Source organism: Toxorhynchites rutilus, chromosome 3 (genome assembly GCF_029784135.1).
Source record: "Toxorhynchites rutilus septentrionalis strain SRP chromosome 3, ASM2978413v1, whole genome shotgun sequence".
In the NCBI taxonomy this organism is placed as follows: Eukaryota; Metazoa; Arthropoda; class Insecta; order Diptera; family Culicidae; genus Toxorhynchites; species Toxorhynchites rutilus.
The window spans coordinates 120,858,733-120,878,582 of NC_073746.1; the positions used below are offsets into that span (position 1 = coordinate 120,858,733).

The following is a 19,850-nucleotide window of genomic DNA, read 5'->3' on the forward strand; positions in this document are numbered from 1 at the left end:
TATCTTGGCTTTGTATTTTTGGACCAATGAAATCCAACAGTGTTTCCACTAATTCAGGTGTTTTTGCAACACTGCTATGTACTCTAGAGGGTCATCATCGTAGAGTTCCTTCAAGATTTTATTTGTTGCTCCTTTTTCTTGCATCCAATTCCTGGCCCAAATCATTTTGCCTTTCTGCTTTTTCGGATAGTATCTTCAGTTCGAAGAAATTCAGCACAAAGTATTTTTATACACGGTCAGCGTATATTTCGCAATAAAATTATGCAACTAAATAAAATAATGGCAACTGAAAACCTGAGGCTCATTCTCAAGTCAGCTACTAGCAACGTATAAATGGGTCTTGAGACTCCTGCTATTCTAACCAGGCGTATGACTAAAACGTCAAATCCATCATATTGCCAGTGTACCCAATATTGCTGCGGTTCGCTGACATTTTGGTTCTGTCAATTACTGTTGTTTACAACTCGGTCCGGTTATATAGTCGAATAGTGGCTAACTTTAAACTCGATTGTAAAATATGAACACTTCCATGTGAAACCGAAATATGAAAACCGCTCATGCAGTTAGAAATAAAGCATACTATCTTCGTGATTTCAACGATTTTAATCCTCGCAAATGATATGTTGGTAAACAAATGACGCCATATTGATTTTGATTTTGGGTAGCTTATATTCAATTGATGTCTAGCCAATGATTCTAACACAAATTGTGTACATTTTGAATCACCTAGAATTTTACACTTGCTCCTTCCACATTGGTGGGGTTTTGAAACAACCCTGTTGTGAAACGATTGAAACGATCCATCGAATCATGAACGATCAATTTTTTGACACAAAAGCGTAGCCTTTTGCGTGCGATTGTAAACAAACGGAGGTTAATATTCGCCGGTTGTTGTAAACAATATTTTGGGCCTGGGTTTTGTCCGGAGGTGAATGTGTTGTGATGGATTTGGTTCATCACAAAACAATCAATTGCAACCAGGGTGCAGTAAGAGCAGTGCGTTATAATGGTATGTTATGATTTGTTAATATGAATCATGAGGACATTCACCAGAGATACATGTTTCCGTTGCTTCTAGTGGACGGTTCTTACTGCCTGACTTGTGGTTCTGATAAGAAAATAAAACTATGGAATCCCAAAAATGGCATATTACTCAAAACCTATGGCGGACACGCCGGTGAAGTGATGGACGCGGCGGGAAGTTGTGACAGCAGTTTCATAGTATCCGTGTCGGCGGACAAAAGCGTTATTTACTGGGACGTCTCCACAGGGCAACCAGTGCGTCGACTGCGCGGTCACGCGGGAGCGGTCAAATGTTGTAAGTTCAATGAGGACTCTTCGATCGTAGTCTCGGGTTCGACTGATAACACCGTAATGTGCTGGGACATTCGAACGCGCAAAACGGAACCGATCCAAACGATGCGAGAAGCAAAAGATTGTATAACCTCGCTGGTTGTGACGGAGCACAAGATAATAACTGGTTCGCTCGATGGTTCCATTAGGCAATATGATTTGAGAGTTGGTGAGCTAACTTGCGACACGATAGGTGTACCGATTACCCACATAGTCCACACGAAGGATGGCCAGTGCATTGTGGCAGCATGTTTAGATAGCACTATTCGACTGATAGATGTGGATTCCGGTGAGCTATTATCAGAGTACAAGGGACACCGAACGGAGGATTATCATATTGAATGCGGAACTGTTCGAAATGATTCGAACATTATCTCTGGTTCTTCGGAGGGATGTGCTGTCATTTGGGATCTGTTGGAAGCCACCGAACTGCGAAGGCTCAAGATGGACACGGGCGTGGTACATTCGCTGTCGATACACCCTACCGGAAGCGATATTTTATTCGCTAAAAAACGAAACATTGAACTGTGGGGAGATACATCGGAGAGCGAAATAATAATTGATGAATGATTTTGCCAACGCCTGTAAATATTTTTATTTTAGTTTTATATTAAAAGTTTTTTTTATTCTTATTTATATTTGTATCCTAATAAACTTACAATCGTGCTGTATGTTCATAATATTCCACGCCAGATCAACCGCCTCATACAAATGATGGAGAGAACCAAAAATGTTGACTTTTGTTAATCCTATTATCAATTAAATTGCAATTAATTTTTATGGCGGCGTATCCACAATTATTGACCTCTCCTTGAAAAATTATAGAGCCATCTGAATAGAAAAAAATGAAATTGATATTCACTGATCCCAATCGGTTTTGAGACTTGATTTTGAATTTCGATTTCGCAATCCCATCGAGATCGACTTTTACATTCTGAAATTCATTCGAGATTCAAACCGAATCGATGCAAAAATGGCAACATCCGCGATTACAGTTGTACACTGTCGACGTTTGGTGGCGACATTCATGATCGGGGCCATAATTTGGGTCCCGAACTCGAAAGTGTAATGTGTATCAGATTAGAAGGAAAGAAACCAGTTTGAAAATGTGAAAGAAATTTTTTATATAACGTTATTTAATCACTTCAAACACGTACTGTGTATTCCTGGCTATTATTTCACCAGAACTAATCAAGAACATGGAGTCAAATTTGACATGTAAGGTTTTAGTGTGCACGGAACATTTCTATGATGAATAGACACTCCTCCCTAATCTCTAAGGGAGGGTTTAGACTAGTGATATATTCGTGTGAAGAAATATGATGAGATTTATAGAAATCGCATCCACCGTTTACACTAGCGCGAACTTCTTCTTCTTATATGGCACTAACGTTCCTAGAGGAACTCCGCCGTCTCAACGTAGTATTACTTGCGTCATTTTCATTAGTACTTAGTTGAGATTTCTATGCCAAATAACACGCCTTGAATGCATTCTGAGTGGCAAGCTCTAGAATACGCGTGACCACAGTGCAAGTCAGAGGAAATTTCTTTGAAGAAAAGTTTCCTCGACCAGAACGGGAATCGAACCCGAACCCCCGACATGTTAGGTTTGACGCTAACCACTCGGCCACGGGAGCACTACTACTAGCGCGAACTTATATAATGAATATATTCATATTTTTGGTGAATTTATTCACCTGAAGTAGAACTGCATCCAACTTCAGTGATTTCTCACCAGTTCACCAGCGTTCACATATGCCTGAGTTTATTCTATTCATCCTATACATTTATACCTCGGAGAAGTGTATCATATATATTCTCACCCGTTTACATATATTTTCGGGTGAATAAATCCATCTATAGCTATAGATCTCCCTAATGTAAACCCGCCATAAGGCCGAGGACATAGCTAACGCGGTACGGTGCGATGCGATGCGAAGCGATTAATTGTAGCTCATAGCGTGCTATGCCATACTGATCGCTTTAGATTGCAAATCGCGTTTAAAGTGCGATTCACATACAACATCCACGTCACGTTCACGTTTCGTCACGTCACGTTGCGTCAATTATTCTTCCATGGAATTCCTATTGAAGCATTCACATACACCAGCAATGGCAAGTCGAAGTTTCCGTTGCCGGTGTATGTGAATGTTTGCATAAGAACTGCTTGGAAGAATAATTGACGCAACGTGACGGGACGGAACGTGAACGTGACGTGAATATTGTATGTGAATCGCACTTAATATGTCAGGTCCGGGCGGTTTGCGTGAACGAAAGAGCTTTACCGAAAGAGCTGCGGCTCACCCGCGCCCGCATCGCATCGCATTCACTATGTCCTCAGCCTACAGCCTAAGAGGGAGACTGCCATACACTGCAAGTCTGTTCGTTCACTGCAAGTCTCGAACGGAACAAGAGCGGCTTTGACATCCCCTTTTCACTGATGGTTAGCCACTGAACCACCTTCTTTGGGATCTTGTCGGAACTTACTTCCTTGGTAGGGGACGTAAAGTAGCTGGTTCCCTGCCAACCGTTGCCATCCAGCGTTAAATACGTATTGTCGATCGTGGCGTTCCCGAAGTTCCACTTCGCCGAAAAAATTTCATTCTCCATAATTTTCAGTCTCTGTTTCTGGTTCACAGCTTGTTGTTCCGACACGACCGGTCTTGACGTTTCCGCATGATGATGTCCATCTCCGCTATGTATTTTTTCACTTTCTGGCCCGTTGCTACGACCTCCCGGCATTAAACCACGGAACGATGTAGCCACCTTTTGTTCCGTCTTCTGCTTTAGCTTCAGTTGCAGTTTACGATCACGTGGCACCGTCGGGCGACCGGAACACGACTTCCATTCAATGCTCTCGTTCTTCTCCTTCTCCATTCTTACATGTTATAGATACGGGCGTATCCGGCGGACTCAAAGAACTTTGCGGTGTCCACTTTCTTCGCAGCGGGATGGAGCTCCCATTGGGACATCGTGAACAACAGTCTCCAGATTAGGGACTGTGGCTTCTGCGATTGTCAACATATTAAGCTGACACAGAGACAACTTCCGAGTTCAATGCGAATTTTGCCGCAATCATCTTTAACACTAAACCCTACTAAACCTACCGATATTCATGTATACCTATTCCTACCACAGCGGGTCAAATGACCCTTCTTTGAAATACTACTATGTAAAGCTCAAAATATATTATTTCGCACAATTTGATAAGGAGTAAATATTGAAGAATACACTGATGATTTTTTTGAGAAAATCAGTGAAGACAAATGACGATGAGGTAATGTTACTTGTATAGCAATTTTGGAAAAAAAAATCAAAAGGGGTCATTTGACCCCGCCATGGTAGGTTTAGTGTTCAGTACATTTTATGCAATGGTCTACAATATAAAAGCCTAAGGGCACTATGCAAGATGCTCGGGATTATCTGTCCTGGGCTTCTAAAATTGGACATAATACACAACACCGGAAGTACACCAAGTGAAGGGGGAGTTATCGGAACATTATTAACAGATTTTTGAAGTATAGACTATCACAACGAAAACGGAATCAATTCTCATTGACGGTATTGAGCTTCTTGTCCCGAAAATGACACAAATTTTTGAATGAAAATAGACTTTGCCGTGTCATATATGTATAATAGAGTAACACTTTTTTGCACGTCGTGAAAAATTGTATGTCTAATAAAAATTTTACATTATAGTTTTGAATTTTAGTGGAAATATCTACGGACCTGCTAATCTGATAGAGAGTAGCTTACATCACAAACAGGGATGTCGACACAAGGCAAATCTACAAGGGTCTACAAGGCAAAAACCAAGCACCTATTAGAACAATGGGAATGGCAACGAAAGCTAAACAAACCTAAAAAGAAATTGTCCCCAACGTATGGTATGAGGATCTCTCACCTCCATTCATAGGATATATCACAACGGGATCCCTCACAATTTGGAAGAGCCTTCTCAGGATTCTTCAACCTATTTTATAGAGATTAACAAGCCTACGACTAATTTTTTCAATAAACATAAGCATTTATTTTCCATGAAGCCGCGATTGTGAGCCGTAGTGGTATTGTTATGAGATAAAAAAAGTTTTAATTATTGAATCCATTTTTTTTGTCGCGATTGTGAGCCGTAGTGGTATTGTTATGAGATAAAAAAAGTTTTAATTATTGAATCCATTTTTTTTGTCGTTTGAAAATGAAAATTTGATTTTTTGGTAACCGTCACCGTATGCATAAATTTGAGAAAAAAAATTGAGTTGAGCGTCATCATTTGCTTTGTGACGAATGAATAAATATTGAATATCAGTATCAATAATGCTATAACAACACACTTGCGCAATTATGTCGCCCGAAAACAACACAACCTGGCGAGTATTTGTGAAACGACCAACAATCGCTACAGTACGGTACATTTCCTTGTGGGAAAGAGAAAGGCCGCTTGTTTTTTGTTTGATTTTGTACTACACTGATGGGAAAAACCGCACAATGAAGATGCCCACCTACGGGCATTGGAGTGAGCGAGATGCACACCACAGTCGAAGGTCTTGGTCAAATTGCTTCGGTTTGATGATTTCGGTTCTTTGCGCTGAACACAAAACCAGAAGCATTCATTTAGCATCGAAACGCATCTATAACGGATATTACTAGTTAGGAAAGAACGAAGTTGTGATACAATTAGTTATTAGTGGTGCATTCTCTCGAATTCAGGTTGTTAGTAGAGTAATTATTGTGTGATTTCGGTTGTTTGAGTGCTGAAATAGAGTTAGTATTTTCAATGAGAGTAGATTCGCGGACAAAATGTAGGGTTCGTTACTTCTAGTGTATGAGAATCTCCAAAGATTGACCAACAAACAATACACCAACAATTAACTTGAGTGTGCTGAATAAAGAGAAGATTGGTTTTTGGGATTAATTACAGTTGAAATAACTGAAGGATCCTGAACAAAGAACAGCGGTGTTTCCGCTCTATCGAATAACCGTTGAAGTTTAATGCGTTACTCATAAGTTTTCGAGGTAAGTCATTCATTCATTGTTGAGTAAATAGTTGCCTTAACCTTAATTATCGGCACAGAACAATAACGTTGCCCTGCTTGTAACCATGCAATAACTGTGCAATGATTGTTTTTCACGGTATAACCTGCTCGGTTTGTCGTGTTAGTGTTAAAAGCTTTTTTTTACGATCGTGTCTCTGCAATGATTCTCAGGAAGAAAAAAAAATACCACATTGTTTTAATCATTGGTGTAGTTGTGGTTTCCAGCAACTTTGTTCGGTATATTTACTCACTTTCCTGCTATAAAGCAGCTTGGTTTGTTTACGTTCCGGCGGTAGCGTAAAAATTGCACACATACACATTCCCGCTGTACGATTTCAGCGTGTATTTGCATTTGACAGCAGCCCATGTGGCGTTATAGTGGAGCCGAAATAGGGTGACTGGACAATGATGGTCACTGAATCGCTCAAATCTATTTGTATCTCACAAAAGCTGAAATTGTAGTGCAATTACATGCATTGCGGTTACAAAAGATTTGTGTTTCATCAAAACTATTTCCAATATTTATAACAATAGCAAGCCTTTTTGTGTATGTGTGTAAGGAAGTAAAGGAAATAATGTGGAAACGTAGTGGAGTGTTTTGTTCATAGTTTCTTTTTTTTTCAAATATCGTAATGTATCGAATTTCGGAAGTGCTAACCATAACATGAAAAATTACCGTTCCTATAGAACGAGAAGGCTTTCATGTATGTTATGAACCATAGAATTGCACAAAATCATGTCATTGTTCAAAATTTGTAAATTTCTTCATTGTGCAGTGATTTTAAATCCGGACATTTTTTTTTATTCATGATTCGAATTCCGGACGCTTTTGCTTTCAATTCCGGACACTCTTATGCAACTCCTTCAATAAGAAATTTCATCGTTTGTTTTGAATCGCCTTTCAGATTTAAAATCATTTTTTAAATGTGCTTTTTATTCCGGATTTGCGGAACGCATATTTGTTTTGATTTTTGCCATTTCTTTGTCAACAGCTAGGTACAATGCTTGACACTCGATACAACAACAACTAACAATCACATCAATTCAACATGCAAAAAATGTTATGGTTTTGGTATGAATATAATGAAAAAGTATCTGGATTCTAAAGCATTATTGAAGATAATGAAGATATATAGGGGAAGTGGGTGGTGGTCACCCTAAGGAATATGCCCATTTCCAGCGCCCACATACCGATTCAATTCCCGTTCCTCGAAGAATATTATAGTTCAACTCATTGTTATTCAAGATAGCAAAAGGATTTTACTATAAAAATTCAAAATAGTACACTTTTAATCATTAGAAAAAAAGGTGAAAAATCGAACTTTTTTTTTTACTTGGAGGTAAAGTGGTCACCTAGTGGGGTCACCCGCCCATATCAAGCTAAATGGGATAGATTTAAGCGTTCTTTACGTCCAAATTTACTCAAATATATATAATATTTGATACAGTAGGTACATGTATGAAATAAGCTTGGCCTATTCACCTAGAGTCTCAATCAAAATTTTATTTTGCATACAAAAACGTAGTAAGAAACACATAACTTTCCGCATAATGTGAAGGATCTTCTTCAAGAGCAGAATGTGATGAGGTATATCAGCTTTAGTAAACAGAACATTGTAAGTTGTTATTCCCCTATGACTATGACTGTGCCCCAAAAATTAAAATGATTTCTATGCTAATTAATAGCTTAGATTAAACAAAATATTTGTTCACCTCTTCTAGTATGTGTGAACAGTTTTCCAAACTGATGATTTGTCCAATATATCAGATTGAACAAACCAAATTTCACGAGAAATTCCTTAGATACCATGCGCACAGAACTACGGCCGAATGGCTATCGAGAGAGCTATTTCTGGTTTTATTTGTATTTTGACATGCGACAGCTCTACTGAAGTACAGGGTGGCTCAAAAGTCAATAAGTTCTTCAAACATAAGGTGACTATCAATACGTCATCTATAGTCAATAGTTATATTGCCAAACAAGCCGGTGACCACTTTGCCCCCCATGATCAATTTGTCCCCACTATCCCTATCATGACAGATTATAACTTAGTCAAATAAGCCATAGATAATTTTTATTCGTTTCAACATCATTTCTTTCGAAGCCGGTTCTAGTGATGTCTGATTTTTTAAATTAATCATTCTTCAATTATTTGAATATTTTTCAGCTGATTAATCTATGATTATATGATTATTTATCCTAAAATAATCGTTCAATCGTCACGTTGATGGTATCCTGATCAAGTAACGCTATAAATACGAAGCATAAAAGATCTATAGATATGTTTGTTAGAAATTTCTGCAGAAATAATAGAGAGATTTCAAAATAGTGAGGAAAATGATAGTTTTTTTTATTTATTTACTATTGTTCACACGGCTGAACCACGAAATCGAAGAGGCAATTTCAGTAGCGGGTATAAAAACAAACCGTCAGTGTTTGACAGAAATGGTTTGTTTATTCAGGCAAATAAGGGGTTGTCCACATACCACGTGGACAGAAAAAGCATGATTTTAGACACCCCCCTCCCCCTCCGTGGACAAGCGTGGACATTCCTTATACTCCTCCCCCTGTTGTCCACGTGGACATTCCTCCGGTGTTGAGGAAAAAAATCAAGTGATTCTATTTTTTCGCTTAAATTTCATTTCAAGTTCGTTTCTATTCTCTATTCCATATTTTTATTGATAAAAATTATAGCCTTATGGTAACGATTTGTCTTGAAATCTTCGATTTTTTTCAACATTGTCCGGGAGCTCATTATTTTCTTCCGAATTCCATTTACACTATCTCCATATCCATTTTAAAATATCAATTGTGAGCTTATTCTTGAGTATTTTTATTAAAGCTGGCTGGCTGTTTGAGTTTTCGAAAAATCAGATAATGAAATCCAGCACTTTGTTTGAAAACAGAATTTTATCGTCTAAACATCAATGACTTTCGCTTTTACAGGTTCGGTAGTGCCTGATGGCTATCATGCTTAATATTGTCCTAAAAAATTCGTGCAGAATCTAAGGAAAAAACCAAAAGCATGTAGACATACATCTTTTTGATCATAGATGCACTGTTTTTTTCCTGAATAGCATCCTTCATGGAACTTGAGAATTCCATCCTCTCAGAATTTATGCTATGCAGTAAGTTGGAGTTCTTACAAGAATATTAACAGTTAATAATCTGAAGATGCAATATCTGGTGTGTAAGGCGGGTGGAGTTTTAGAATTGCCCTAGAAGCGTTCTGGATCGCTGGATTCTCATACGTTCAGCTGCTAGCAGTACTAGTAGAAGCTTATGATACAGATTTTCTTCCAGCCCTTTCAGATTCAGCCATAACTTTCTTCAAGCGAAAACCTGCTTCCGGGTTCCAGCTAAGATGTTTTTTAACTCAACATTCTTGTGAATGATTTGCCCTTTACAATTCGCTACAAATATGTATTTTCGTCGCGTTTATGAAACGAATCGCAGATTGAGATAAGTCCCTTCAAGTGTTTTTCGGGAAAACAAACCCTTATTCCTGAATCCGGTCGGATTTGGAATTAGCACAATGTTGCGGTCTTTAAGAGGGTATTCTAGTCTAGAAATTTGATAAAAAAACATTTCAACAAAACTTAAAAAAATGTTTTAAACAGCGTTTTTTTTCTTCAAATTACTGCCTTTTTTTTCCAAAAAAACACGATTTTGACTTGTCCGAGGTTCATGCGATAGTGGCATCTTTACTGATTCAGAATCTGTTCGATTTGTTTGTTTCAGATAATCAGAAAGGCTAGAATTGTGTGCGCCATGGCACAACTTTTTTTTGAACCCCCTCACTTGATCAGTTTCTAATTATGGATATTTTTTTCCTTTCAAAAATATTCTTTGTTTTACTTTTTCGGAGCTCGAAGAAACGTCCGAAATTCGTGTCTCTATCCCCCTTAATCTGATCGAGTCAAATCCTACCGGATTGTGCAAATGTTGCAACCTTGAAATGCAGTAACCCCTACACTCCCCCCTATAGTTCGAAATGCGAAGGAGGCCAAAAGACGACAGAAAGTTGTGAGCACGAGGTTGAAGAAGAAACTACTTTGTGAGTAGAGTACATGAGTACATTTATTGTATGAAATGTGTATTTATAAAATGAATATATTTCAGTTTGAGCTGATCCTAAAAAGACTGCTTCAAAATTCGTTTCGAATCCGTAACAACTATGACTCTATATCCCATTGAGATTAGATCTGATTCACAACTCTTCTCCAATAAACCCGGTCCATGGCTGCAGTTCTCCACCTCCCGGCTACACCGATTCTTGCCAAGTCTTGGTCCAACCACCTCGCTCGCTGGGCTCGTCTCCTTCTTGTTCCTGCCGGATTCGATACGAACACGATCTTTGCAGGGCTGCTTTCCGGCAATCTTGCAACATGCCCTGCCCATCGCACTCGTCCAGCTATGGCGACTTTCTGGATGCTGGGTTCGCCGTGGGTTCCAGCTAGCATGTATTTAAAGTTTCCAATCTCTAGTCCGTGTTCTTTGCGTGGGTCTAGTCCGATTGTCCTGTCTCGAATTTCGTTGTGAATTTTCCTGTGCGTTTTATTTTTACGGATGGCCTGCAGGGCCTGCACCAACCCCCTGTCTTGCCGGAGGACCGTCGTGCACAGCTCTTTTTAGAGTCCCCGCTGGCGTGAAGGCAGTGATCAGCCGCCCCTAACATGGGGATCAGACGCTGTTTTGAGCCGCACCTCCATGGTGAACAGACGCTCGGATAGGCCCCCTTCCCTGTCAGCATACGACCAAGATCCTACCGGGGTTGGTTACCCGATCTTCACTATGGTTACTCGTATTCCAGCCGGCACCACGGAGAGGTAGGGATAGGAGTTTCTGGACAGGAAGCTAAGGACCACGAATGAGGTCTATTTTATGCCTGCAGGTACGTGAAGTACCGATGATACGCTTAGCCCAGTCATTTACCAACCAATAGTTTAACATAAGCTTATAACTCGAACATTTCTTAATAGATCAGAAAGATATTTGCATCAATTGATAGGAAATATTCCTACGCATCTATCACAATCATGAAAACGTTATTTTCATGAGATAAACAATTGAATAACTGTAAAATGTCAAACGTTATCTTTTTGTAGCCAGCATAGAAAATCATGAACATAGAAATCATAACCTAAAATTAAAAATGAAATGCTCCGTGCAATCATGTAGCAGTGATTTTGATTGTAAATCGCCAAATTAAGCTTCCGGATGGGTATCCAAACATTGCTTGCCAAATCAAACTTTCCAACGAAATCAAATGTTGAACATATATGTATCAATATTGACTCTAAACAATAAACAATATGAAGATCTGAGCGTGAGCCCTGCTTTATGCGGCTTACACTCAATTTGTGTTGGTTGGAATGGTTGGAATAGGGTTGCCAGAGCCCCGGCCCCAACTGCCACGTTTTGATTGGCCCGATTTACGGTTTCCCTAACATATACTTCAAAACCATGGAGCCTGGGGGAATCGACATTGCAAATACATGCAAGTCGGGGGCGTTTTTGTTCACACCGAAATGTGTTTCTCCAACACGGACTTCTTAACCAAGGTGCCTGGAGAAATCTACTTTGCAAATACATGCGAGTGACGAGTACTTTTGTGCTCGCATGCTTCTGTACAGACCGGAATATGTTTCCCTAACACGTTCTTCTAAACTGAGGAGCCTGGAAAAATCGTCATTTCAGATACTAGAGGCGAATGAACTTTCAAGTTTAACGTCTATATAGGCAAAATGCTGTCATAAAATTTACTCGTAACGAAGAACATGGCATTTGTTCAAATTCTTTACTTACAAAGCAACAAATATGTTGAATTCAATTGAATTCGAAAATTGTTTTATTCAATCACAAATTTAATCGACACAAACAAATGATTACTAAGCTAACGGTTATATCATAGTCGTATCATAGATATAACCCCAGAGACAACTAAGCAGAGTCCTTTCATTGCATACATGCATACATTTAAATAAACTTTAGTAAATAGAACAACTTTATGAAATCCCGTAGGGTTGATGTTGAGGTAAACTAATGTTTCAAATAGCAACCGTTCTGGTGTTGACGACCGATAAGATACGATAAGATAAGAGCAACGCATGTCATTGACACCTCTCTGGATTTTGGATAGATTAATTGACGCTAATCATTCGTTCTTTTCAATTATTAGTTGCTTAGAATTCGTACGATTAATAATTGATTTCTATAATCAGTATTGAAATAATTGATGAATTGTACGATTACCGGACATCGCTAGTTGTGTCGTATCTACAGTTATCACGGTCCGTTGCGATGTTTGGCGTTGAACATTTCTTGTGCAACTGCACAAACAAATATCTGTTTTAAAAAAGCATGTTTCATTTTTATTAAAAAAATAAAAGTGGATTCCAAAGACACGCATTGTTGACAAAGGATTGCGAAATTATCCAGATCGCTTGTTTTCATTGTTCATCTCTCTCGAAATTATTTTAGAATAAAACGAAATTTGAGAACAAACTCAAGTCTATTCCTCACGCAGTGAGTTATTAATTGATATGACAAATACTAGCACACTATATACCGCGTGTCTACAAATACACATGAAGCAATATACCGAGCCCAAAGGTAATGCACATAAGTCCGTTTGCACTGTGCGATTAGTTGAATTAACAATTGAATCGATATCAAACCGGAGAACGAATGAAACATACATACCACGAAACTAACGCGCGATGTTTATATATGTGGCGTACGAGTTCGACCCTAATAAAAACGTGTATATATATTTTTTTTGAATAAAAAATATATGAGGTTTGAGTAAAACCAGAGTAATTTTTTTCAGGAGACGATAGAGAATCATATTTAATGATACAATTTTTCAGTAAGTATGTGTTCGAATCTCAATTATGACAGACTTATTGGTTTTTCTTGTGTTAGGCTCGGTTTGCCTTAGCGGTCTATAATTCAGAAAATACGTTATTTAGAACGATTCTGTTACTTCTATTTGAAGGACGAGAAAATTTATTTATTATAGTATTTAAAAATACTGAGTACAGTTGTAAAACAATATTAAATAAATGGAATTAAGTAACATTGTAAAGGTAAGAATCTTTAAAGTTATTGTTTCCTTATTTTTTTTTTATTTTCATTCTTATTATTTCTATCAGCCAAACTAAAACTCTCTAACCGCTCTAAAATTCGTTCTCAGGCACCAAACCACTATTTGCTAGAATTCCGTTTGCTCGAAATAATTCTTATTAAAGACAATATGATTAAACACGGCTTCTCAAACCCCAGTATGGCACAATTGGGAAAGTGTTGATCACTAGCTCATACAATGTGTATCCCTTGCTTGCTCCAAATCTCGATTTCTTCTTCCTCTAATACTCGATCTCGTTTTGAAGTGGTTAATTTACTCAATTGACATCTTGCCATACAACTAACAAAAATGCGAGTGATCTAAATTGTATCGCTGTTGCTCGTCGTCAGTGAGAAAGTGTAAGGCAAAAACATGCATGCACTTTGATGATTAATTTCAATTGGTCCCGCACAGTTGTCTGGTTTGTTAGGGGCATAAGTAAGGCGAGGGTTATTAATCAATTGCTGAGTATTTTGTACACTAGTTGTGTACATTTAAATGTGAATATTATCAATGTTCCATTCAACAATTTTTATACTTAACTAGCTGACCCGGCAAACATTGTTCTGCCATATAATTTATTTCTAGAGAATATTTTGGTTGGTAAAAATAACGAATATTTTTCAAGAGAGTTTGTATGTTATCGTTCTGATCTGTAAAATTGATCTAAATGACGATTATCACTGTGAAAAATATATACGCGTACCTCTTGTTTTCGAATTTTCCCTTTTTATTTTAAATATCCTTGTTTTATACAGGGTTGCGCAAAAGTCACACAACCGATTTGCACCAACAAAATTCGTATAAAAATGCCTCACGATACAAAATCTTTATTCTCGAATAAAAAACGATACAAGGTCGACAACATTATTCCATGCCAACCGCAACTCGAATTTTCAAAGCGAACTTGATTGAAAATGTTGATTACCATGAAAACCTACCCTATGCAAAATATCAGCTAAATCGGACTTCATTCACTTTTACATCCGTTAAAGTTTTTTGAAAATCGAAAAATCACTCAAATCGGAGTTTTCGAATTTTTTTTGATGCCAAATGTGTTCAAATTAAATGAAACGTCGATATCTACTGTCATCTCGAATTTGTCAAAAATCGACATTCTGGTACTGGGACGACATTCTGGCAAAATGTATGGTTTAGAATGCCAATGAAAATCGTCATATCGATTTTTCATACGGGACTGCGAAATGTTGATTTGCACGATAAAATACCCTATGCAATATATTGCTTCATTCGGATTTCATTCACTATTGTCATATTGTCATATCTCAAAATTTAAGTTTTATGAAAATCGAAAAATCGCCCAAGGAGGGAGTAAAGGTGTTCCCTTGGCCGAGTGGTTAGCGTCATAACTAACATGCCGAGTGTTCGGGTTCGATTCCCGTTCTGGTCGGGGGAATTTTTCGTCAAAGAAATTTCCTCCGACTTGCACTGTGATCACCCGTATTCTAGAACTTGCCACTCAGAATGCATTCAAGGCGTGTTATTTGGCATAGAAATCTCAACTAAGTACTAATAAAAATGACGCAAGTAATACTACGTTGAGACGGCGAAGTTCCTCTAGGAACGTTAGTGCCATTGAAGAAGAAGAAGAAGGGAGTAAAGGAAATTGGGGTTTTCAAGGAAATAGTTTTGGTACCAAATGTCTTAGAATTGCATGAAACTTCGAGATGTACTGTTGACGCGATAAAAATTATTGTATTTGTCCATAGATACAGAAAAAACAATTATTATATGTTCCACAATGACATTGTTGTTAGTCCAATCGGATCTCGCGTTTTAGTGTGAAGCGGAAATGATTCTCATAATGATGAATTTTGGTAGAAGTAACAGGAAATTTAAGGGGGACCCCGGTTTGGAAAGTCGAGAAAATTTATTGTATATTTTTGCATTTTTGATAAGCTTATCCCCTCAGAAATGTTGTTCTATTAGGATTTTTATATAGTATTGCTGTACGAATTTCCAAACGCGTTTTTCTCGAAACCATGTTTTTTCATTCGTTTTGAGGCACCCCTTTGCTTCAGAACCGATACCTCCAGCAAGGTACCGATTTTCGGATATACAGGGTATAACAGATGACTTTCGATATAAAAAAGGGATTACCACTGGATGTTTAGAAAAATATCAAATTTGAAAATGTTTTGCTTTCATGTGCATTGTTCCTACTTGTCCGTAGAGCAGGGTGAGTTGAAACGCGGAACTATCATGAGTTAAATGTGCGGTTTTACTTCTCGAACTATTGTAACCCGACACGCCTTCTAGGCGTGTGAGTCCTTCCTAACCGGGGCTCTGCGCAGTCAAGCAGTTGGCTTAAGCGCCACTCCCGTAAGGGAGGCCAACCGCCGTGTTTTTGGTTGCCCGGCCAATGAGAATCGAACTCCCAGGGCGGGTTTTTCTTTCTTCCCCCAAAACCCGGTTTGTTTCTCAATTTGAGCTGCGCTGTAAAGTGAACCCGAACACCGCTTGTCCAGAGGACAAGATTAAAGCCCGAGAGTGCGTGGGCCGATCCCCAGACCACAAATTTCGGCAAATTTTCCTCACTGGACCAATTAGCGAAAATATTGTCCACAACGAAGCTCGCTTCGGAGCGTAGGAGTGGATGTTCAACTAACTGCAACAAAAAGGAGTCTCTTTGCAGACTCAAAACCTTTACAACAAAAAAAATCAGTTGCCGGTACTTAGGCCACACCGCTAGCCAGTAAATAACTCAGACTATAAAATATTCAACTCAACATTTATTACAGGAAAACAGCGTGACGACAAAAAACTAATTCAACTTATTTATAACATAACAGAAAAACTTAATCTAACTCCAGACTCGAACATCAAATCATTGGATTTGCAGACATAGCAATTAGCTCACTACACTAAAGGCACATTCAAAAAGATTTGGTAATGGCGGTTGACTTTCTAGTCATACTGCTATGGCTTCTCCATTCACTCACATTCAATGGCTATTGTGTGTGTACTTTTGTGTGGTGTTGCTTCTGTTCTTGCGCTCTATAGCGCACCTCTCATTATTAGCGTGTTGAGTATTATTTCCCTACATGCGCATGTTAAAAGGAAAATAAAAATGGGTACTCACTACCATGGATTTACGTGGTACGGCGGCGAAGAGCGATGAACTTCCGCTGATGACGAGCCGCCGGGAGCGCGAGAATTTTGCTGGGGCCCTCGTGTTGACGGAGAGGGCCAATTCCAACGAAGCCGTGGGGTCAGAAGTGGTGCCACCTAGAAACAACACATAAAAAAGCACACACACAAGCCATTTACCATAAAGCCACATTTTGCAAAAAAAAAAGCCAATGCTTACCTCCAATTGAATTTGAACTTTTACGCACTGGAGGAGTAAATTTTAAATTTAAAATTGAGCTAACTGCGCTCACTAAAAAACAAAAGAAAAAGAACAAACAAAGAAAAAAAAACACAAATGAGCTACACTAACTATGGCGTGAAAAGTACCAACTACCTTTTGAACTACTCGCGATTTCAGAAACGGAACTACACACTGCTGCCTCTTCCACGGGCCAAGTTGAAATGGAAGAATATTTCTTCGAAGTCCTCAGATCAGCGCAATGATCAAAAGGACCGGAACTACGCAATTATTAACGATATTAATAATACGTAGTCTTACCCTCAACCCCCTTGCCTACATCTGTCCACTTTTCAAACATTTTCGGGCGATTATCTTTAATCTCCCGAGCGCAGCTTAAATCGAGTCGCTCGCCGGATTCCGAATTCAAATACCAAGAAAACCCGCCAAAAACTCTCCCGGTTAAGGAAACGTGAATTTCTTAGAAAAAACTCACACGAGTGTCTAAGACATTTTCTGAGACGTGTCTTGGCTAAATTGAGCCGTCGAGTTACATCTGGCACTCAATTATAGCTAGCAGTGAAATCGGAAAGGGGAAAAGCATTCGCTTTGCAGTTCATCCGAAACATACACATATGAAAAGACACTCAGATTCTACACACGGGAGTTGTGTTGAAACTGACGTTCATACTCATAGAAACGAGGGGCTCAACAATACTAAAATCAGTGCAGCGCTACACTATCTACAACTGAATTGAAGGAATTACATATAAACATTTGAAAAAAGGGTTCTGGTACACATAAGATATGGGGGAGTAGTCTAATACACACTACATACATACTAGGAATTAATACACGAAACAAGAACATCAAGAATACTATTTTGAACGCTTTTTTGTCAGAGTAGAGCCACTTGAAATGGACACCAATGAGGTTTATGGGTTCATTCAAATATTCAAATATTACGTAACGCATTCAAAAAAGGAGGAGGGTATGGCTTGTGAAAACTTGTTTAGAAATAAATCCATTTAAATCTTATCATTTTTATGCAAATGAACATTTGTTACATGTTATGTAGAGAAGAGAGAGTCTAAAATAGTTAAAAAATACGTTACGTAATATTTGAACGACCCCTAGTTGCAAAATTAACCAATTTTACTTGTATCATGTCGGTGTATTCATAAATTATGAGGAACGAAATATGAATGATTCATTTTTTTAAATTTATCATCATTCATTCATACAGCAATCATCGACAAATAACATCCGGCATCTGCAGCAATGTTCAAAAAATTGTCGATTTTCACTGGTTTCAACTTACCCCAGGGTTGAAAAAAATGGGGTGAGTTTAAATGCTCAGGGAAAAAGATTTTTCAGTTTATTTTTCAGAACCATTATACTTGATTATTCCTATTTGATTACCAGACGTGCGATTCTGGCAATATTTTTCAAAAACTCAGTGTTTTCGGACCGATTGAGTCAGCGCGCAAAAATGTTTGTTTTGATTTCACGGAACAGGGAAAAGTAAACAAAGGCGCGGATTGCCTTCAAACATTCCAATATTTTGATAATGGCTGTCATAAGGCGAGTTGAAAGATAATGTTTACAATATACCGTTCTGAATCAGGCATATGGCATATGATGCAAAAACAGGTCTCAACTTATTGCACACTTATTGCAACTTATGCACAGATATTATTTGGTGATATTTTTAATAAATTCGTTCAATATGCTTTTAAGCTTTCTGCTTTGGCACCTATTTGATTGAAAACATAAAAAAATCATCGAATAAAATGCTTTTCAAATCAAGCGAATAAGAATCAAACTTTGGACGCTATTTATAAAAAAAATCAAATTCCGGACAGATTGAATTCAAATTTTGGACACTTTATTTTGTAATTTTTTGAGCGAAAATTACGTTACACTTGATTATATTTTACAGTCAACTGCGAAACATTACCAAGCAATCACAGTAACCCGATAACGATGATGAAAACTCATGCAAGACGAGAGAAATTTAAATATTGATGAAGGGGTAAATTCTACGTGCTCACGCTAAGCAAACGTCAAACACAAACGATAATGAGTGGATTTTGGATTTTGGATGGTTTTTTTCCTACTATGTAATAATTCAAATGTAATTCTCGAATGAAGTGATAGTGAAACCAAGGGATTACTCTAAAGAAGCAATTGTGATATTAATTTTATAGTTATATCATCAGTGCATTAAGCATTTCAAGGTATTAGAACAAAGTGTCCGAAATATGATGTTGTCCGAAATATGATTCAGAACGGTACATTTTAATCACGTCAATCCATCAACAATAGAAAAATTGTTTTTTAGCAACTTTGGCATTGAAATGAATACTATAACTCTTAATCATTGTTTTACACTGGTCGGTTTGGTTCATGAGCACCAAAAAAGGGTAAAACAGAGGCCAAATCGGAAGTCCCATTTTTCGACACCTTCAAAAATGGTCGTCCAAAACCCCATAGTCCTTAACCGGTCATGTACTTTTTGCAGCGAATCTACTCTCAATTGGATGGCAGTGACATACATTCCCAATTATATAGATAATGGATGAAAATAACTGACGAGCGGAAAACGAGTATAATCTTGTTTTGACTTCCGGTTTGCTGATAATGGCTGTAAATGACCAATAATGATGGATACCCCTTACGATATGGATATTGAGTGAAAGGCTATAACAGCGGTAGTCGAATATCGTATTCCGATGCCATTTTGGAAACGAAGATGGCTCCGGTTCATTGAAAGCGACACTAATAGACCGGAAATGAAGTTGGAGGGGTTGAGTTAGATGAGTGTTAAAGCGAGACGAAGGAAGTGCCAAAGCGAAATGGCATGTAGAACGCATGCACAACCGAAAACGGAATTGGAACCAGAAACGGAACCGAAAAAGTAAACGGAAACGGGAACGGGAGCGGATACGGAAACGGGAGTGGAACTGGAACTGAAACCAGAACCGGAAACAGAAACAGAAA

The 19,850-nt window shown here is 38.3% G+C and overlaps 2 protein-coding genes across 2 annotated transcripts in view; both read left to right on the forward strand.

Annotated features, from left to right (window-relative positions):
* Positions 1-857: 857 nt before the first annotated feature.
* Positions 858-2,218, forward strand: LOC129777917 (WD repeat domain-containing protein 83). Its single transcript, XM_055784491.1, has 2 exons — positions 858-1,009; positions 1,079-2,218. Exons 1-2 carry the CDS (start codon positions 943-945, stop codon positions 1,921-1,923), a joined length of 912 nt encoding a protein of 303 aa, XP_055640466.1. The 5' UTR covers positions 858-942; the 3' UTR covers positions 1,924-2,218.
* A 3,692-nt stretch (positions 2,219-5,910) lies between these two features.
* LOC129777695 (protein Star) overlaps positions 5,911-19,850 on the forward strand; it is an 86,597-nt gene continuing 72,657 nt past the window's right edge. The window contains exon 1 of the mRNA XM_055784130.1: positions 5,911-6,366. The gene's annotated coding sequence lies outside the window, so the exon portion shown is untranslated. The remainder of the gene's footprint in view (positions 6,367-19,850) is intronic.